Source organism: Budorcas taxicolor, chromosome 15 (assembly GCF_023091745.1).
Source record: "Budorcas taxicolor isolate Tak-1 chromosome 15, Takin1.1, whole genome shotgun sequence".
Taxonomy (NCBI): Eukaryota; Metazoa; Chordata; class Mammalia; order Artiodactyla; family Bovidae; genus Budorcas; species Budorcas taxicolor.
In genome coordinates, this window is record NC_068924.1 from 31,568,952 (window position 1) to 31,590,792 (window position 21,841).

At 44.9% G+C, this 21,841-nt stretch overlaps 1 protein-coding gene across 1 annotated transcript in view; it reads left to right on the forward strand.

Moving 5' to 3' along the window:
- The window catches only part of SORL1 (sortilin related receptor 1), a 162,350-nt gene that overhangs the window by 49,973 nt on the left and 90,536 nt on the right, over positions 1–21,841 (forward strand). Inside the window, exons 7-12 of the mRNA XM_052652557.1 lie at positions 3,744–3,845; positions 4,851–5,020; positions 12,697–12,889; positions 15,035–15,152; positions 15,361–15,434; positions 20,765–20,853. Of these exons, the coding sequence (XP_052508517.1) occupies positions 3,744–3,845; positions 4,851–5,020; positions 12,697–12,889; positions 15,035–15,152; positions 15,361–15,434; positions 20,765–20,853 (746 nt within the window). The remainder of the gene's footprint in view (positions 1–3,743; positions 3,846–4,850; positions 5,021–12,696; positions 12,890–15,034; positions 15,153–15,360; positions 15,435–20,764; positions 20,854–21,841) is intronic.

The following is a 21,841-nucleotide window of genomic DNA, read 5'->3' on the forward strand; positions in this document are numbered from 1 at the left end:
GGTTAAGACTCTGTGCTCCCAATGCAGGGGCCATGGGTTTGATCCCCGGTTGGGGAACTAAGATCCTGCATGCTGTGTGGCACAGCCAAACAAAACAAACCCAAGAAACAAACAAAAGCTAATGATGGGCTTGAGTGTCACTGAGAGAAATGGCTCCTTTCTTATGTATAACTGCAGTAGGAAGTAGTGAAAAAACATAAAGCATAAAAAAGTGTTTCACTGATATCTGTGTCTAGTTCCAGTTCAGTTCAGTCACTCAGTCGTGTCCGAGTCTTTGCGACCCCATGAACCGCAGCACGCCAGGCCTCCCTGTCCATCACCAACTCCCAGAGTCCACCCAAACCCATGTCCATTGTGTTGGTGATTCCATCCAACCATCTCATCCTCTGTCATCCCCTCCTTCTCCTGCCCTCAATCTTTCCCAGCATCAGGGTCTTCTCAAATGAGTAAGCTGTCCGCATCAGGTTGCCAAAGTATTGGAGTTTCAGCTTCAGCATCAGTCCTTTCAGTGAAATATTCAGGATTTATTTCATTTAGGATGCACTGGTTGGATCTCCTTGCAGTCCAAGGGACTCTCAAGAGTCTTCTCCAACACCACAGTTCAAAGGTATCAATTCTTCGGCGCTCAGCTTTCTTTATAGTCCAACTCTCACATCCATACATGACTACTGGAAAAACCATAGCCTTGACTAGATGGATCTTTGTTGGCAAAGTAATGTCTCTGCTTTTGAATATGCTATCTAGGTTGGTCATAACTTTCCTTCCAAGGAGTAAGCGTCTTTTAATTTCATGGCTGCAATCACCATCGCAGTGATTTAGGGAGCCCCCCAAAATAAAGTCTGACACTGTTTCCACTGTTTCCCCATCTCTTTGTCATGAAGTGATGGGACCGGATGCCATGATCTTCGTTTTCTGAATGTTGAGCTTTAAGCCAACTTTTTCACTCTCCTCTTTCACTTTCATCAAGAGGCTTTTTAGTTCCTCTTCGCTTTCTGCCATAAGGGTGGTGTCATCTGCATGTCTGAGGTTATTGATATTTCTCCCGGCAATCTTGATTCCAGCTTGTGCTTCTCCCAGCCCAGCGTTTCTCATGATGTACTCTGCATAGAAGTTAAATAAGCAGGGTGACGATATACAGCCTTGACGTACTCCTTTTCCTATTTGGAACCAGTCTGTTGTTCCATGTCCAGTTCTAACTGTTGCTTCCTGATCTGCATATAGGTTTCTCAAGAGGCAGGTCAGGTGATCTGGTATTCCCATCTGTTTCAGAACTTTCCACAGTTTATTGTGATCCACACAGTCAAAGTCTTTGGCATAGTCAATAAAGCAGAAATAGATGTTTTTCTGGAACTGTCTCACTTTTTCAATGATCCAACGGATGTTGGCAATATGATCTCTGGTTCCTCTGCCTTTTGTAAAACCAACCTGAACATCTGGAATTTCATGGTTCACGTATTGCTGAAGCCTGCCTTGGAGAATTTTGAGCATTACTTTACTAGCATGTGAGATGATTGCAATTGTGTGGTAGTTTGAGCATTCTTTGGCATTGGCTTTCTTTGGGATTGGAATGAAAACTGATCTTTTCCAGTCCTGTGGCCACTGCTGAGTTTTCCAAATTTGCTGACATATTGAGTGCAGCACTTTCACAGCATCATCTTTTAGGATTTGAAATAGCTCAACTGGAATTCCATCACTTCCTCTAGCTTTGTTCGTGGTATTACTTCCTAAGGCCCATGTGACTTCACATTCCAGGATGTCCGGCTGTAGATGAGTGTGAGTGATCACGTCTTTGTGGTTATCTGGGTCGTGAAGATCTTTTTTTGTACAGTTCTTCTGTGTATTCTTGCCGCCTCTTGTTAATATCTTCTGCTTCTGTGTATTTATGTTTAATCATAAGGATTTATATAGGGTGGCTTAAATCATCTGACCTTGATACATAGCTATAAAACTTTATTGACTCAAGGAGGGCTTTTGGAATTTATACATAGCAATTTTGGAAACTCTCTCACTCGGGTGATACAGTTTGTGTTTTAATCAATCCATCATTTCTATAACCCCATACTGAGGACAGGCTATTATGCAGTTTTCAGGGTGCCATTTTGGGAAGGCAGTCTTCTGTACTTCTCTGCCTGGCTTCTTTAAAACAAACTACTTTTAACCAGTGTTCAGTGGTGGCTTGGAAAAAATGTGAGTGCGTGTGTGTGCATTCAGCTGCTCAGGTGACTAGAAAACAACTTCTCCTTCATCAGCTTGCTCTTCACAGAGTCTGTTAGACATTCATGAGCATGGAGTATTTAGCAGTTGTCATATTACAGGCAAGAAAACGTGACATCAAAAAAAAAAAAAGGAAAATTGGAAATCTTCTATGCTCTGTAGGAATTAAAAATCTGTAATAAACAGTAGCAACATAGTCGAGGGGAAGTGAAGCCAAGCTCACCGTTTCTGGCTGAGGATCCCGGCATTCAAGTCGGATGACAGTCATGCCCATGAGGATGTCCACACGAGGATGGGCCTCCCTGTCTGTTCTCCTAGGCGTGCAATAATTGGCCTTCAGTTTCCGGTCACAGACTTGTAGAACTGGAAAGAGACATTTAGAGCCTTTGCAGTGTTGCGTATTCTTTTTTGGATCACTGGCCCTTTTGAGAAACTTCTAAAATGTATATATCCTACCAGCAAAGTGAGTGAGTGCATCCACATGGAAAATTTGCATGTATATTTATGGGGTTCCTGGATCATTTAAACCCATACCCGAAGTCCTCATTCAAATCAGCTTCTCAATTTATAGAAGGATACACTGGAACCTAGGCTTCCCTGGTGGCTCAGATGGTAAAATATCCACCTGCAATGTGGGAGACCTGGGTTCGATCCCTGGGTTGGGAAGATCCCCTGGAGCAGGGAATGGCAACCCACTCCAATTTTCTTGCCTAGAGAATCCCCATGGACAGCGGAGCCTGGCGGGCTGCAGTACATGGGGTCTCAAAGAGTCGGACACGAGTGAGCGACTAAACACACAGAAATGGGAACATAGAGAAATTGAGAGCTAAGTCTGAATCTAGCACTTTTAGACACATGAGCATGCTCCCAGCTGTGATTAGTATCCCTGAAACACAGTGTGACCAGTGTCGCGTGCGTGGTCAGCATCCCACGGAGTACCCTGTCTCTCCCAAAGAAAACATATTGTAGCAAAAGACCCTAATCAGTGAGAAGGATGAAAAGACTGAAAAATAGAATCGGTGATGATTCCCTGAACTGCTGGTAAAAGCTAAAGCCCTGTGGCTCGGGGATCCTTGCGATCTAGAAATAGTAGAAAGGGGAAGAGGGTGTGTTTTGTGTGCGTATCAGGTGTGTGGCGGACGTCACCCTCTGGTGGTTTGTGGGCTGTATGTTCCACCCAGCTTGTCTCTCCAGCCTCATCACACAGCCCTCTCCCTTTCGCTCTCTGCTTAAGCTTTGGCAGCCCCTACCCCCCTCCCCAAGCTCAAGTTCTCCCTTCACACTCTGTCCTTTCTCTTCATGTACTGCCCGGAGTGTCTGTATCTATTGCAGACCAGGTATCTAGGATAGAGTGGTACAGCCCAGGCTGCCCAGTGACGGCAGACGTTGCAAAATGTGCATTTGTGGTCACACTGTTTAGTGTTTTTAGTAGAATCAGAGGGATCTGACTGTCCTGTTTCCTTTTACACTTGTTCTGAATGATTATCATATGGTATAGTTGGTGTTTTTCTCCTCCTCTTCCTTGGCAGCATCTCTTCGGCAGTCCACAACCGTCCTCTGTCCAGCTCTGGGTCTCCTTTGGCCGGAAGCCCATGCGAGCAGCCCAGTTTGTCACAAGACATCCTATTAATGTGAGTGGGGTCCGCGGTGGGTGGAGGGGAGTGCTGCTGTCCTCAGGCGGAGGTCAGGGGGAGGGTGATGGGGGAGGATATTTGATGGAAGCTCCCTGGAGTCACTTTCTAGACTAGTCTCTATGCTTTGGGCATCTTGGTCTGTTTTTTCCCTCCTCACTTGTTGAAGTGGAGCTGAATGGGAGCCTTAATTTGCTTGAAGTGGAGAAGGATTGGCAGAGAGGTTTGGAGCCAGAGTCAATGGGCTCTGTGTGCCCGTGCTGAAGGAATGGGAAGGCAGGGACAGCAGCAGTTATTCATTAAGTACCTGCTGTGTTGGTCACAGATGGCGAGGTTCCATAAGGGGACAGGATTGGAGTCTCACCCTTTTAGAAACAGATGGGTTGGAGGGTCCGAGAACAGAGCAGAGGAAGAAACCATGTACAGTCAAAGGCCTGACTGTGCAGCGTGTGCCAGGACATAGAGAACCATAGGAAAGGTCAGTGTGAGCTGGGTCATCAGAGAAGTGACCGTGGGGAGGAGGTGGCACTTGAAGGCCTTGATGCCAGGGCCTCGTGTGATGGAGGATTAGTAGCTCAGAGGAGTATGTGATGAAGAACTTGTTTGTTAATTCTTTGCTTTCTCTGGGTTCTGCCTTCCTGTAGTCATCTTAGAGGAAATGAGAGGGAAGGAAATGCACATTAATTTGCGTTATGCTTTGTAGTAACGATAAGGAGACACCATTACGTAAAAGTGATTTCTAGGTCGTTTTTGGAGTTCAAGGCCCATTCTTATTTTGTGCCCCATCTGCTGATAAGGGATCTGCTCCAGCCAGAGGACAGCCTCAGGGTCTCTAAAGAGAGTCAGCCAAGCTTCTTTCCCAACACTGGGAAGCTCTCGTGGGCTCCAAGACTGCCCTCTTCCCTGGGACACTGAGAAGCCCTTGCTTGCGTGTGCAAAGGGACCTTCCACAGGGAATATGTGGTTTTTTTTGACTTGTGTCTTTTTCATTTTTTGATGCCAAAGGAATATTACATCGCGGACGCCTCCGAGGACCAGGTGTTTGTGTGTGTCAGTCACAGTAACAACCGCACCAACCTGTATATCTCGGAGGCAGACGGGCTGAAGTTCTCACTGTCCTTGGAGAACGTGCTCTATTACAGCCCAGCAGGGGCAGGCAGCGACACCTTGGTGAGGTAAGGAGACCGGTAGGCAGGGCCACGTTCTGCTTTCTTACCCGGCACGACCTCTCGTTGGGTGGTTTTCAACATCCCCTGAACATTTGGACTCCCCTGGGGGTGGTTTCAGAAGCCCCAGTGATTACTGGTTCACCTTCCCAGACGGTACTTTTTTAATCCGATTTGAGGTGTGACAGGCGCTTGAGGATCTTCTTTAATTTTTAAAACAACTTTAACTGGTTTGGTTTTCTCTGCACTGGGTCTCTGTTGCTGCTGGTGGGCTTTCTCCAGTTGCGGAGGGTGGGGGCTCCGGACTTCTCACTGCAGTGGCTTTCCCTTGTTTCGGAGCACCGGCTCTAGAGCCTGGGCTCAGTAGTTGCGGCTAGAGGGCTGTAGAGCACACGCTCAGTAGCTGTGGTGCGCAGGCTTAATTGCCCTGAGGCATGTGGGATCGTTCCAGACCAGGGGTCGAAGCTGTGTCTCCTGCATTGGCAGGAGGATTCTTAACCACTGGACCACCATGGAGGTCCCCACATGTTTTTGTGGTGCAGAGGCTGAGCACTGCTGTGCTGGGTGACTCTTAGGATCACTGCCACCGTGTCAGCCACTCCTTTGGGGTTCCTTCATTCAGTTACCTGGTTTTGTGATCTCAGACCCAGTGGGAAAGAGCAGTGGCAAAACGTCATCACCACCTGTGGGCCAGTTGGCATGTGTGTCTACAAGGCCCTTCCTCCACGTGACTCTGGTTAATTAACATCATTATTCTCCCCCCGGTAATTGCAAGGTATTGTTCTGTGGTATCTGTGGGAAAGTCCTTTATCAGTACGTCACCTGCCTGGAGTGGTCCTGCTATAACAGTGTTCTCAGGGCCATGAAGGAGTCTCGGACTGGGAAGGGGTAGATGCCATGCCATGTGGGTGGCACTGTGATCCATCAGTGGCTCGAGGTCATTTACTCTCGTTTGTCTGTGACAGACCACTCGTGTGTGTGTCTCAATGTGATTAAGACTGCCCTCTGCTCTTGGGAAGAGCCAGCTGGCAGAACTGGCTGGTCTGCAGTGAGGTGTGGCTCGATCGCCGTGAACCTCAGGTCAGAGGGCATGTCCTTGCTGCCCGCTGTCCCTCTTCAAGTTGCTGGGTCATTCAGCAAGGATGCTGCTGTTCAGTGCCTGGTGGCTTTGCATGTACAGCTGTGCAGTATTGTGTATCCAGCAAGGAAAACTTGGAACAAGCTCCCTGATCCATGGAGCTTTTGTTCTAATTGTGGGAAGACAAAATAGAAACAAATACGTGCTCTGCCGATAATGCTGAGTGTGGAGAAGAAAAATAAAGTGAGATAAGAGGACAGTGGGTTACAAGGGCATTGCTTTATAGGAGCCGGTCATGGAAGGCTGTTCTAGGAGAATGATGTTTGAGCAGGTGCCTGAGTTGCACAGGAGAGGGAGCTGGGCACATAACCTGGGGAGGAGGCTTGCAGGTGGAGGAACAGTGGGCACAGGGGCTCTGGGGTGGGACTTGAGTGGTTTAAGAGCAGTGTGGAGGCCAGGGTGGATCAACCAGCTGATGGACGGGAGAGAGCATCCCTAAGACACAGGAACCAAGAAAGCAGGGTTTAGATTGTACAGGGCCCTCAAGGGCATAGCAGGATCTTTTTTTTTTTTCTTTTCCTCTTAAGCATGATGGAGGGTTTTGACCAGAAGCTGGATATCACTTGATTTAACCTATTATATTTTTTGGACACCACTTTAAAAAATGTGAATTGCATTATATAAAGAAAAGTGCATAAAACATAAATGGGCAGTATTATAGATTATTTTCAGTGGATACTCATGTGACTTATCTTTTAAAGAAGCCATGCTACATGCTGTGTGGAAATTAGACAGCAGACTTGCAAACTGGGAGATCCAGCTGTGAGATCACTGCTGAAATCCGGGCCAGTGGAGGTTGAGGTTGGCAGGACCTGGAGCGGTAGAAGTGGAGATGATGGAAATGGTCAGAGGCTTCCTGATGGCTCAGACAGTAAAAGACCCACCTGTAATGCAGAAGCCGTAGATTTGATCCCTGGGTTGGAAAGATTCCCCTGCAGGAGGGAATGGCTACCCCCTCTAGAATTCTTGCCTGGAGATTTCCGTGGGCAGAGGAGCCTGGAGGGCTACAGTCCATAGGGTCGCATAGGAGCAACTATCACTTTCGTTTTGACCCATTTGCTGATGCATTTGACTGATGGATGGGACATGGGGTTTGCGAGGAGGAGGGGAAGTCAGGGACCCACCACTGCTTGGCTGGAGCAACCGGCACAGTGATGGTTTCAGACTGTCCAGGAGGGCTGGGCGAGTTCCCATCTGAGGATGCCTATTAGATACCAAGTCGAGAACTTTCTGTGTGCTCTGGTACACTTTTCCACACCCTATTTCTTCTCCTTTGGAGGTGCTGTCATCTTTTACTCCTTAACTTTGTTTCCCAGCGTAGACTCAGAGGTTGTTTATTATTCAGTGTCTTGTAATGTGTTATAAACGATCCCTTCCGTGATTCATCCTCAGGTTGTTCTGGTTTGGTCAGTCACTGCTTCCTCAGGCTGGCTCCCAGTGGCTTTCTTTTATTTTTAATGATTTATTGAAGTGAAACTCTCATAATGTAAACTTATCCGTTTTAAAGTAAACAACTCAGTGCAACATAGCACATTTACAGTGCTGTGCAACCACCAGCCTTACCGAATTCCCAAACATTTACATTTTTCCCAAAGAAAATCACTTAACTGTTCAGTAATTTCACTCCCCTAAGCCCCTGGCAGTCATCAGGCTGCTTTCTGTCTCTATGAATTTGCCTTTTCTGGCTATTTCATATAAATAGAATCATACCGTAACACCTGACCTCTGTGTCTAGTTCGCTTTGGGTAGTGTTTTCAGATTTTATCCCTGTGTAACGTACGTCATTCCTTTGTAGCAGTGAGCAATAGTCGCCTTCAGTTCAGTTCAGTCGCTCAGTCGTGTCTGACTCTTTGCGACCCCGTGGACTGCAGCATGCCAGGCTTCCCTGTCCATCACTAACTCCTGGAATTACTCAAATTAAAGTCCATTGAGTCGGTGATGCCATCTAACCATCTCATCCTCTGTCGTCCCCTTCTCCTGCCTTCAATCTTTCCCAGCATCGAGATCTTTTCCAATGAGTCAGTTCTCCACATCAGGTGGCCAAAGTATTGGAGCTTCAGCTTCAGCATCAGTCCTTCCAGTGAACACGCAGGACTGATCTCCTTTAGGATGGACTGGTTGGATCTCCTTGCAGTCCTAGGGACTCTCAAGAGTCTTCTCCAACGTCACAGTTCAAAAGCATCAGTTCTTCAGCGCTCCGCTTTCTTTATAGCCCAACTCTCACATCCATACATGACCACTGGAAAACCCATAGCTTTGACTAGACAGACCTTTGTTGGCAAAGTAACGTCTCTGCTTTTAAATATGCTGTCTAGGTTGGTCATAACTTTTCTTCCAAGGAGCAAGTGTCTTTTAATTTCATGACTGCAATCACCATCCACAGTGATTTTGGAGCCCCCCAAAATAAAGTCAGCCACTGTTTCCATTGTTTCCCCATCTATTTGCCATGAAGTGACGGGACCGGATGCCATGATCTTCATTTTCTGAATGTTGAGTTTTAAGCCAACATTTTCACTCTCTTCTTTCACTTTCATCAAGAGGATTTTTAGTTCCTCTTCACTTTCTGCCATAAGGGTGGTGTCATCTGCATATCTGAGGTTATTGATATTTCTCCCAGCAATCTTGATTCCAGCTTGTGTTTCTTCCAGTCCAGCGTTTCTCATGATGTACTCTACATATAAGTTAAATAAGCAAGGTGACAATATACAGCCTTGACGTACCCCTTTTCCTATTTGGAACCAGTCTGTTGTTTCATGTCCAGTTCTAACTGTTGCTTCGTGACCTGCATATAGGTTTCTCAGGAGGCAGGTCAGGTGGTCTGGGATTGCCCTCTCTTGAAGAATTTTCCACAGTTTATTGTGATCCACACAGTCAAAGGCGTTGGCATAGTCAATAAAGCAGAAATAGATGTTTTTCTGGAACTCTCTTGCTTTTTTGATGATCCAGCGGATGTTGGCAATTTGATCTCTGGTTCCTCTGCCTTTTCTAAATCCAGCTTGAACATCTGGATAGTCGCCTGACTTGTAATTAAAATCATGAACCACTCTCTCTGGCTTCTTGCCGACTCTCTCACCTTTGAGAGACTCTGGCCATGGGGCCAGTAAGTCACAGCTCGGCCAAAGTTCCCTCAGCTTCTGCATCTGTCAGCTCTTCAGGATGGAGATGGGAGGGGGAGCCCAGAGCTGCAGAGCGTGGCTCTCTGCGGGGTGGGAACCTCCATAATGCCAGCACGCAAATGACCCTTTATGAAGTTAAGGCATTTCCCGCCCCACCCCACCTGAGCATCCAGTTATGAAACTGAAAATAGATTTACATCGAGATTCATAGACTGCTTTCCTCTTTGACTTTCTCATTCCTTTCTTCAGATTTTTATCTTGAGACTGGAGATGTGCTCACTTAAGTGACCTTTGCCATCTGCATCTCCATCTCAGTGTGATGACACTGGAGAAGTGTGAGTGAGCAGTTTATGTGGGCAGGCTGGCTTAACTCAGAAAGGAGAACCAAACAACATGAGCTATGATTTGCGCCTAGTGGGGAAGTGGGTGCCAAGGACCTCGGTCTCGTTACTTAGAGACCTGGAGGAGGAATTCTTCCCAGGGATGGCCCTGACCTTGGTGAGAGGTGCCGAGGGGAGGCACTGTCTAAGATGGCAGGACAGACGTGGGGTGGACGGAAGAAGTGGCTTGCCTGCGGGGCATTTTGAGGAGGACTGCTGGGTTCTGGGCTGAAGGAGGCTGAGAGGGACCTGGTGAGCTGTCTGGCGAGAGGGAAAAGCAAGTGGTGAGAGCCAGTGAGAAAAAATGGAAGAATACGGACTCTCGTGGAGAGGTGCTTGGGTGAGTCAGGTGGTTGCAAGGTGTGAGGTGTTAGAAGGAGAGATGACAGGATGGACCGGGACCCGGAGGAGAGTAGAGGTACAGGGCACAGGCTTCTGCTTGGATTGAAAAGATAAAACGCCAGGAGAAAGACTGCGGAAAGAAACAAGGCTCCTCGAGACAAGGGAAACTCAGACCTCCCAGATAAATTGGAAGAAGACTGTGGTGACCCTCACAATAGTAGAATCATAAGCAAGAGAGTCGTGTGAATAGAGGGCAAGGTGGGTAACAGACCTGGGCTGATTCCTAGGGAAGCAATTGAAAACCAACTAAACCGGAACTAAGGAAACCACGTATCAGAACATGTGGTCTCAGCGCCAGTGTTTTCTGGAGGACCTTGCTCTGTCTCTCAGGCAGAGTGGCTCTGCCACTTCTGTGTGCATCTCTGTGTCTGAACTGGCAAAACAGTCTTCCTGCTTCAGATTTATATGACGGATGACAGGAACGTGTAGTTCTGTGTGTGTTTTTTTTTTTTTTTAATAAAGCCCGGTGGCTCAGAACTCTCCAAACAAAGGACATGCTTGTAGTTTTAAAAGCCACGTGTGAACTGTGGCTACCTTTCTTGGGAATCTGTCCTTAGAACGTGTACCATGTTAGTGCAAAACTACTGCTCAGGGAAGCTGCAGGATCTGGGCATAGCAGTTAAGGCCAGGGAGGTCTTTGTCACTGTTTCCCTGTTAATAAGCATAACCTCAAGGTTTCCAGAGCCATCCTTGTTGGATGTACTGTGTCTTTGGGAAGGCTTCTGCTCTGTTCCCTGACAAATCCTATGGGCTTCTGTCTGATCAGGGTGTTGGCTAATTAGTTATAAGTATCTGGACAGTGTAACCCCTTAGCTATATTTCTGTAGACTGGGTTAAATTGTAAGCCCCAGCACTACACTATAATTTTTATTTTAAACTGAAGTCTAGTTGATTTACAGTGTTGTCTTAATTTCTGCTGTGTGACAGAGTGATTGATTTATACACACACACACACACACACACACACACTCTTTTCCATTATAGTTTCTCGCAGTATATTGAATATAGTTCCCTGTGCTATACAGTTAGAGCTTTGCTGTTTATCCAGCCTGTATATAAAATAGCTTGCATCTGCTAAGCCCGAACTCTCCATCCTTCCCTGTCCCATCCCTGTCAGCAGCCACAGGTCTGTTCTCCATGTCTGCGAGTCTGCTTTAGTTTCCTAGATAGGTTTGTTTGGGTCGTATTTTAGGGTCCACATGCAAGTGGTGTTTGTCGTTTTCTTTCTAACTTACTTCGCTTACGGTCATGTCCGGGTCCGCCCCTGTTGCTGCAGATGGCATTATTTCATTCTTTTCTGTGGCTGAGTAGCGTTCCATTGTATACATGCCACATCTTTATCCCCTCATCTGTGGATGGACATTCAGGCTGCTTCCATGTCTTGGCTCTTGTGAACAGGCCAGTACTGTAATTAGTATCTGGTAAGTTTGGTTTATTGTTTCCTGTTTATCACTGGAGGATTTGGGGTCAATATCATTTGTGGGGAAATAAATGTAACTCTCACATCAACTTTTCTGTGTTATAGTTATCATTCTGAGCCCCATGTGAGGAGTAATTGATCAGATGAGCATCTTGGCCTTCAAAGTTAAAAAAAAAAAAGGCAGTTTATTCAGCCACAGGAAGGAAGGAATACAGTACCGATACAACATGGATGAACCTTGAAAATATAGTAAGGGAAAGTAACCAGATACAAAAGGTCATATATTATATAATTACATTTATATGAAATATCCAGAATAGGCAAGTCCAAGCTATGGTTTTTCCAGTAGCTGTGTACGGATGTGAGAGTTGGACCATAAAGAAGGCTGAGTGGTGAAGAATTGATGCTTTCGAGCTGTGGTACTGGAGAAAACTCTTGAGAGTCCCTTGGACTGCAGGGAGAGCAAACCAGTCTATCTTAAAGGAAATCAGTCCTGAATATTCTTTGGAAGGACTGATGCTGAAGTTCCAATGCTTTGGCCACCTGATGCAAAGAACTGACTCATTGGAAAAGACCCTGACGCTGGGAAAGATAGAAGGTGGGAGGAGAAGGGGACGACAGAGGATGAGACAGCTGGATGGCATCACTGACTCAATGGACATGAATCTGAGCAAACTCTGGAGACAGTGAAGGACAGGGAAGCCTGGCGTGCTGCAGTCCATGGGGTCACAAAGAGTTGGACTCGACTTAGCAACTGAATAGCAGCGACGAATAGAGACAGTAAACTGACCAGTGGTTGCCCGCATCTGGAGTGGGAAGGAATAGTGAGGTGTGGCTACCAGAGGGTGCAGAGTTTCCCTTTGGGATGATAGAAATGTTCTGGGACTACATAGTGATGAAGGTTGCATAACATTAGGAAGATACTTAATGCCAGTGAATCTTCTTTAACATGGTTAAATTTTGTGGGGACTTCCTTGGTGGTCCAGGGGTTGAGACTTCGCCTTCTAGTGCAGGGAAGGTGCAGTTTCAGTCCCTGGTTGGGGAGCTGAGATCCCACATGGCTTGCAACCAAAAAGCCAAAACATAAAACAGAAGTAATGTTGTAAGAGAGTCAATCAAGACTTTAAAAATTGTCCACATAGAAAAAAACCTAAAAAAATGGTTAACTTCTGTTATTTAAAATAAAAATATCCCTAGCAGATAACACCGCTTATTTTCTCTTACTGTAGGTATTTTGCCAATGAACCATTTGCTGACTTCCACCGAGTGGAGGGGTTACAGGGGGTCTACATTGCTACTCTCATCAGTGGCTCCATGAATGAGGAAAACATGAGATCCGTCATCACCTTCGACAAAGGTGGGACCTGGGAGTTCCTTCAGGCCCCAGCCTTCACCGAATACGGAGAGAAAATCAATTGTGAGGTACAGATGCTACGCTCTTGTTTGGATTGTTTTAAAAACACTTGTAACTGTAGTTCTGCTCTCACTGTTCTGAAACTCTGCACCGAGTTATCTTGGGGTGCTGTAATGGGCTTGCAGAGGCACCATGGGGTATTTTAAATTTTTGAAGGGTGCTTGACGTCTGTTGGTCACCATCTGAATTTACTCTCTTGGGTTAGTTCATAGCTTCAACATTAGCTCATGCTGTATGTCTTTGGATGACATATCTTTGTGAAGCTGGACTCTTGCTTGGCAGTTTACATGGTGAAAAGCAAGTACGAAAATCGGTCTGGTTTAGGAAATGGTAATAGTGGTATCTGCTTAGATTCTGAAGTTTGAGAAGCTGTGCAGTGCCTAACAGGTGTTTACATCCTATTATTAAGTAATTGTGGTTATGTAAGGATGAAATAAAAGTTTATGGTGTTTTCAGCTTAACTATAAACACATGCAGTATTATTTCAGACTGTTGCTGCTACATTATTAGGACATGCACTTATTAGGTTGTTTGGACTTAACTGTGGTAAAAAACATTAGTATTTCTTCTGATCGAAGGCAATTATAAAAATAATTTACTGAGACACTGATTGTGTTGGGAACCTAGAAAGTTTGGGAACCCTTGCCATACGTTATTATTTCTGAGGAATGTCTTATAAAATTCTTTCCTGAATATAATTTAGGATTCTACCATTTTCCTTACCTGTGGCTTCATCTAAAAAGCTCATGATCCTCAAATGTGTAATTTGGCCTCATTCAGGGTTCCCATTCACTCAAGCGGCCGCTTCCTTTTTCCTGGAAAGAAGTCAGTGACCGTGATCCCTGGCTTTATATGATGCCCTACACTTCCATTTTCTTTTTCTTTTAGAAAAATCTATTTTTTTGTCTATGCTAAGTCTCAGTTGTGACATGTGGGATGTAGTTCCCTGACCAGGAATCAAATGCCTGCCCCCTGCATTGGAAGTGCAGATGTTAAACACCGGACCACCGGGAAAGGTCCCCCGTCCTTATTTTAGGACAGATATTCGTTAGAGAAATCCTTTTGTTATAAAATTAAGTATATCTAGCAAATCATATCAGTTTTGTCCTGTAAAATAAGCGCAAATAGAGATACCCTATCTAGAATACTAGACGAGGCTAAGTAACATTTGACAGTCAGTTTCTGGCTGGAGAATCGGGCATGACCTGATCCTATAACAAAAGACCTTGTTTGCAGAACTATTGAAATTTGAACCTAAGTACTGGAGGCCAGTCGGAATAACTTCAAGTCTTGCAGAGGACAGCTGAAGACTTTCTGTACAAATGCAGACTACTTAAAAAATGCCATGTGGATCTTTTGGTGTTTATATCTCAGATGTTGTACATCTGGAAGTGTATCAGTAAGACTTTCTGACTTCTGAGTCTTGGTTTTCCTTCTGACTGAGTTGCTTAAATCATATTTGAAATGCATCTCCAGTGACTTAGGAAATAAGTACCATGAAATCATTTCATTTCTCTGAGTGACGTGAGGGAAATGCTGGGTAACACTGAGAGAGGGACAGCTTTCACACTACTTAAGTTGGCATTGACTTCTTTCTTTCAAAATTTTCATTGAATTATAGTTGATTTACAATGTTGTGTTAGTTTCGGGCGTGCAGCAAAGTGATTCAGTCATACATACATATGTAGATATATACCTGCATATACTCTTTTAGATTCTTTTCCCTTTTTGGCACTGAGTATAGTTCTCCATGCCATACAATAGTTCCTTGTGGGTTGATGATGGACAGGGAGGCCTGGCATGCTGCAGTCCATGGGGTCTCAAAGAGTTGGACACGACTGAGCGACTGAACTGAACTGAGATTACCTGTTTATATATAGCTCTGATTTCTAACTGCTCTTCTCTTAGAGTCTCAGAAGGAATTTTTTTTCCTTAGTGTCTTTTTCTTTTCTCCCACGAGTGGTGTTTACATGGTTCAGATGCTCATGTCCATCTGGGGCGAGGGTGGGGACAGCCTTGCTGTGGCTCTGGTCTCCTTGGGGCCAAGTCTCCTTGCTTTGTGCCAGCTGCAGTGTGGGCACAGGAAGCCTCGGCCTTTAGAGGGAGACTGGGGGGCATGTCATGCGATGACAGCAGCTGAACTTGTGTTGCAGCTCTCCCAGGGCTGCTCCCTGCACCTGGCCCAGCGGCTCAGCCAGCTGCTGAGCCTCCAGCTTCGGAGGATGCCCATCCTGTCCAAGGAGTCGGCGCCCGGGCTCATCATTGCCACCGGTGAGTTGACTGCCTGTCGTCACTGATGGGTTTAGCTGCTGGCTTATGTGCAGCCGCGTACACAAGGACCCTTGCCACCTAGGGCAGCCCTGGCTGTTCGTGGTCCTGAGATGTCCTTGTTGTTAGAGGACTCAGCCGTTCTGGTTGGGCCAGGTGATAAACTGACGTATTCTTGACCTTAGGAATAATTGCTCTTCTTGCATTTTAGGTTCGGTGGGAAAGAACCTGGCGAGCAAGACCAACGTATATATCTCCAGCAGTGCTGGAGCCCGGTGGCGAGAGGTCAGCTCCCTCATCCCACACCCCTGTTCTTGTCTTAATGTGTCAGGGACACACATGGCCTGTGGGGGGGAGCCCACAGAGCCAAGTGTGGTTATGAAATTCAGAGAGATACCAGGAGCCACACACAGGGTCAGCTGCACTGATTTGTTATCACACTCCATAATGTGGGCTTGTGATTTTGCTACAAATGTCACTTTGAATCAAAAACAGACTTAATAAAACAACAACTGTTAATTTGTGTAAACATTCCAAAATGACAAGTTCCACGAGGATAAAGTGGTGTCTGTTTTGTCACTTCTTTACCTCTGGGACTAACAGTGTCTAGTATGGACACTGGGTGCTCAGTAAGGGTTTGCTGAATCCATCAGCAAATTGTAATGTAGTGGTATCATGTCTGAACTAGTCACTGACTTTTCTTTGCGTGCTATTGAAGGTTTAAGTCAAGCCCGTCCCCCCATCACTGGGTCCTTCATCTCATTCTGTGCTATGGCACATTCTGTGCTGTGGAGGGAAGCTGTGTCTGCCTTAAGTTCGTGTGACTAAATTTGGGTCCTCAGGAATCAATTATACCGGTTCTGAAGGGCTAGTACTCTAGTCCCAAAATGCTAACTCAGCCTTGGACAGTAGAGAATTTCCAAACTTGTAAAACAAAGAAGTGTTTTCTCCCCTCACCAGGGAGACAGGCATCTGGTCTCGTTCTGTAGGTGCTGCTGTCAGCGACGCTCTGCTGTGCCTGTGGGGAGCTGCGGGGATAGAACCCCCCAGATCCCCTGCCAGCCGGGCGTGACCTCGGGAGGGCTGAGGGGTTGTCAGCAGAGCCAGCAGGCAGCTCCCATCCTCACGGTGCCCTTCCTGGGAATGCGACTTGTGCACTTTCATAGAGAAATACTCTGTACGTGAAGCAGTAGTCAAGCCCAACATTTATCTGGGTCTTTGCAGTCTACAGAGGCCCGTCATGTACCTTATCTCATTTGGGGTAGGGTTCGCCATTCCTCCAGCTGAGGCATGTAGGACCCAGACATCGTATGTGTGTGTGTGAGAGAGAAAGAGGGAGGGAGAAAGAGAGACAGAGATACAGCTCTACAGCATGGTAGAGAACATCATTCTGTATTTGGATGAAGGAGACTGTTAAGTCCAGAGTAGTCAAAAATGTGTGAACAGTTTGGAATTTTGGGGGCATCCTCGTCCCGCCCCCATGGGAACGATTAAGCAGTGGTTTTCCTCTTCCCTGGAGCCGACATTCCTTTTGAAATTGGGTGTTCTTTCCTCTGCGAATAGGCTTGTGGTTGGTTTGTACCTTCTGATGTTGGTGTAATTTGGAATTTGAACATCTGCAAGTGATTTCCTTCTGCGGAGAAAGTGGTGTCTCGCTGCTCCTGCAGGGAAGTGGGGTTGTCCGGCTGACGTGGGGGCAGCTGTCAGTGCCTTCCGCTGGGCACGCTCCCCACCAGCCAAGAGGTGGCCATCCCACAGGGACCACAGTTTTGGAACTAGCAGAGAACTAACGAGGGGATGAAAAGATTGAGAGTGTCTGTGTGAGTGGGAATCTGAGTCCCCATGGGCAGCCTTCTCTTAAGAGGGCAGTCTCGACTGTGTGAAGGGGAGCGATGGTGGCCCGCGATGAAGAAATGGGATGCAGTTGACAGATGCTGCCTAGAAAACTGATGACTAGAATTCTTGTTCCCCTTCTATTCGTACTACTAATTAGGTGGGCAAATCCTCAGATTCATAGAGGTCCTTAAACAACAACAACAACAACTTTATTGAGGTATATAGAGGTACAATAAACTGCACGTATTTGAAGTATACAGTTTGATCAGAATTGATCACCCTCACTACCTCTTCACCAACACACCACGATTAAGACCGCTTCATCGCCCCACCCAAGTATCTTTTTGTCTCCTTTGCAATTCATCCCTCTCTCTACCCTCATCCCTCCAGATTATTAACATTTTCTAGAATTCTGTGTAAATGGACTCATACACTGTGCAGTCTTTTGGCCTGGCTGCTAGCTCTCATTGTGAGGATTTTGGGGTTCTTTTATGTTGTTTCATTTATCAGCAGTTCTTTCCTTTTTTATTGTTGGTTAGTATCCCATTGTGGGGATATTCCACAATTTCTTTATCCATTGGTCAGTTGATGAACGTTCTCGTTTCTACTGATTACAGTGTAGTTGTTACAAGCATTTAATTACATGGTTTTTAGGTGGACATATATATTTAATTTCTCTTGGGTAGATACTGCAGGAAGGAAAGAGTGGGCAACCTAATTGGTATATGTCTAACTTTTAAAGGAATTATCAAATTGTATTCCAAAGTGGATGTACCATTTCACATTTCCACCAGCAGTGTGTGAGCTCTGATTGCTTCAGATGCTTGCCAACACTTGATAAGGCATTTTAAATTTTACACATTTTAATAAGTGCATTTGATATCTCATTGTAGTTTTAATTGGCATTTCTTTGACTAATGATGTTGAACTTCATGTGCTCATTGGCCATTTAAAAATCTTCTTTTTTGAAGTGTCTGTTCAGATATTTTACCTGTTTTAAAAAATTAGGTTGTCTTATTGAGCTGTAAGAGGTTTTTCTGGAAAAAAAAAATATTCTGGATTTAAGTCTTTTTCTGTGTGTTATAAATATTTTCTCAGCCTGTGGCTTGTTTTTTTTAAAATTTTCTTCATGGTGTCTTTTGAAGAGTAGATGTTTTTACTTTTGATGAAGTCTAATTTATCAGCTCTTTTCTTCAGTGTTTTATGCTCTTTGTTGTTCTGAGAGATGTTTGTCCTTTCCACGGTTGCAGAGATTGTCCCTTATTTATTCTTTTGCAGGTTTTATAGTTTTAGGGTTTAGGTTTATAATCTATTTTGAGTTAATTTGTGTATCTGGTATGAGAGAAGGGTTGATACTCCTTTATCCTTATAGACATTCAGTTGGTCCAGTATCCCCTGTTGGAAATACTTCTCTTTCTTCCACTGAATTGCCTTGGTGCTTGTTTGAAAATCAATTGGCCATATATGTGTGAGTCTATTTTAAGGCTTTCTGTTCTACTCCATTGAGCAATAAAACATTTTAAAATTAAAGTATTATTTATACATAATGCTATTGTACACTTACTAGAGTGTAGGTTATTGCAAACATAACTTTAATAAGCACTGAGAAACCAGAAAACTATGTGATTTGCTTCATGGTGGTTTGTGTCTTTGTGGTGGTCTGGAACTGAACCTATAGTATCTCCGAGGTGCGTCTGTGCTTTGAAGATGTACTGTCTTCTGATGCGAAATCTATACTCATTGGTTATCATTTTCATGTATGTATCATGTCATTTTTCTTAAGATACTTTGATATTGTTTTATCTTTGGTTTTCGACAGTTTTATTATAATGTTTCTAGGTATAATTTTCTTTGTGCTTAGTGTTTTGGGGGACACTTATCTTGAATATACAGATTTATCTCTTTCATCAAATTTGGGAAATTTTCAGCCGTTATTTTTTTCAAATATTTTTTCTGCTTCAGTTCCTTTCTCCTGTTCATCATGGCCTCCAATTATTAGGCCCTTTGTCCCATGAGTCTTTGGGGCTTTTCTCTTTTAAGTCTTTTATTCTGTACGTTCTTTAGAATAGATCATTTTTACTCCTGTATATTCACGTTTAAATTCACTAATTCCTTTGTCATTTCTGTTCTGTCATTGAGCCCGTCAGTGACTTTCCTATTTCAAACATTTCATTTTCCTGTTCTAGAATTCTTTCCTTTTTTTTTTTTTTTTAAGTAGTTTTCACTTCTCTGGGAAGAATTCTTGTCTTTTGCTCATTTCAGGTGTGTTTTCCTTTACATTGTGAAACACAGTTATGACTGTTTTTATAGCATTTGGCAATTCCAACCTTTGGATTGTCTTGAGCTTGGCACCCATTGATTGTCTTTTCCCTGGAGGATTGGAGACATTTTCCTGAGCTGTATGTATGTTGAGTGATTTTTGGATAGTATCCAGGACATGAAATGAAATCTTCTGGAGGATGTGGCAATTTCTGTTTTAGCACGTAATGAATCTGTTCAGATGCGGACTGTAAGTTCCATCTTGCATTCTGTGGAAACCCTCGGTTCAGGTTGCTGAGTCTTTTCTGTGCTGGTTTGGGTCTGTTCCACACACATACAGCTTAGGGGTCAAGCTGAAATCTGTCTGAGTCTATACACAGAATTAGAGTGTTTACTTCCTCAAAATCCCCTTTCTGGGATTCCATCTACATTTTTCTGTAGGAAAATTGCAGGAGCTTATTTTCCTGTCTCCTTAAGCAGAAAATTTCTATAAAACTTTAGCCACCTGCCTGGGATTGCGGTATCCGAGGCTGGGGCATTCCCTCAGGGTAAAGGTGTACCAGGAAGCCTCAGTCGTTTGGGTAGCTTCTCCAGGTTTTTAGGCCCCTTCACAAGCTGCCTGATTCTGTTTACTTGACAGCATCCTCAGGTAGCTGTGTGTGTTTTGTCCAAAGGTTTCTATTTGTAATTAGTAGGAAAGGTGGGCTGTAGTGGGCTTATTCTGTCACAGTAGACCCAGAATTCCAGTTGGTTACTTGTTTGTTTTTTGGGGGCCTGTGCTGGGTCTCACTGAGGTGCACAGGCTCTAGAGTGTGCAGGCTCAGTAGTTGGGGCACATGGGCTTAGTTGCCCCTCAGCATGTAGGATCTTAGCTCCCTGATCAGGGATCAAACCTGTGTCCTCTGTGCTGGAAGGCAGATCCGTAACCACTGGACTACCAGAGAAGTCCCTGGTTGGTTACCTTTTAATCACAGCTGGTGAAGCTCAGAGATTTGAGTTTGATTCCTACCTTTGCTGTTTATAGTCTGCCACTTTTAATAGAAACTCTAGTTTTTTTCATTTGGCAAAAAAAAAAAAAAAATTGGGGACTTCTCTGATGGTCTACTGGTTAAGAATCCACCATCCAATGCAGGGGACCCAGGTTCCATCCCTGGTCCGGGAAGATTCCATATGCCTTGGGGCAGCTTAAGCCTGTCCACCACAACTAGAGAGTGACCCTGCTGCTCACTGCAACTAGAGAAAGCCCATGTGCAACAACGGAGATGCAGTGCAGCTGGGTATATATAAATGAAATTTAAAAATCGGGATGTGAGTACTTGCTCTGTTCCTGCCTGGGGCTGTGTGCAGCAGGTGAGATAATGGATGTGAAGTGCTCTGGGAATGGAAATTTGTATTCAGGTGGTGGCATCCCTGCCTTGTGTGTGCCTGTGCCTGTGAATGTGTGTGAGGTGTGCACTGTTCCTTCCTGGCCGCCTCCCTCGCAGTGGCATGAGCACTTGTCTGTCTGTGTCTCCCTCCAGGCTCTGCCCGGACCTCACTACTACACATGGGGGGACCATGGCGGCATCATCATGGCCATTGCCCAGGGCATGGAAACCAACGAGCTGAAGTAAGTGTCTCCATGGAGCCTTAAAAAAAAGTTATTGAAATACAGTTGATTGATTTACAGTGTTGTGTTAGTTTCAGGTGTACAGCAGAGTGGTCAGTTATACATATATACAGATATATAAATCTCTGTATATTCTTTTTTATATTCTCTTCTGTTACGGGTTATTATAAAATAGTGAGCACAGTAAGGCCCCTAGATACGAACTAGTTGCATGTTCTGAGAGCAGTTTCTTCTTAAGTCCAGCAAAGCTAGCCTCGGTATACCCAACTAACACAGTCGTCTGTATAGCACTGTATTATAACAGGTCTGTAACACTTTTCCTAAAAGTAATGCAGAGAAAGCAAACACAAAAATGAAGAAAACATTTTAAGTCTTACAGTTTAGTACTTTGAAAAGTACAGTAGTACTGTACAACAGCTGGCATACAGGGGCTGGCATCGGGTGAACAGGCAAGAGGAGTTACCAACTGGAGGAGGGAGAGGAGGTGGGAGGTGGTGGAGCTGAAGGATCATCAGAAATAGGAGATGGAAGGCAAGCTGCAATTTCATTCATGCCTGACGTTGATGGCTCAGGTTCTGGTTCCTTGCTGGAACCACGTGCATTTTCACATCTTTGGAAGTTCACAACTTGAAGGTTTGTATGTAGGGGACTTACTATATAGTTGCCTGTGCTATGCCATAGGTCCTTGTTGTTTATTTTATGCAAAGTAGTGTGTGTATTTTAATCCCAAAGTCCTAATTTTTCCCTGCTTCTGCTTTGGGAACCATAAATTTGTTTTCTGTGTCTGTGAGTCAGTTTCTGTCTTGCAAATAAGTTCATTGGTATCATTTTTAGATTCTAGGTATAAGTGATATCATACAATATTTATCTTTCTCTCTTGGCTTACTTCAGTTCAGTTCAGTTCAGTCGCTCAGTCGTGTCCAACTCTTTGCGCCATGAATCACAGCACGCCAGGCCTGCCTCTCCATCACCAACTCCCAGAGTTCAC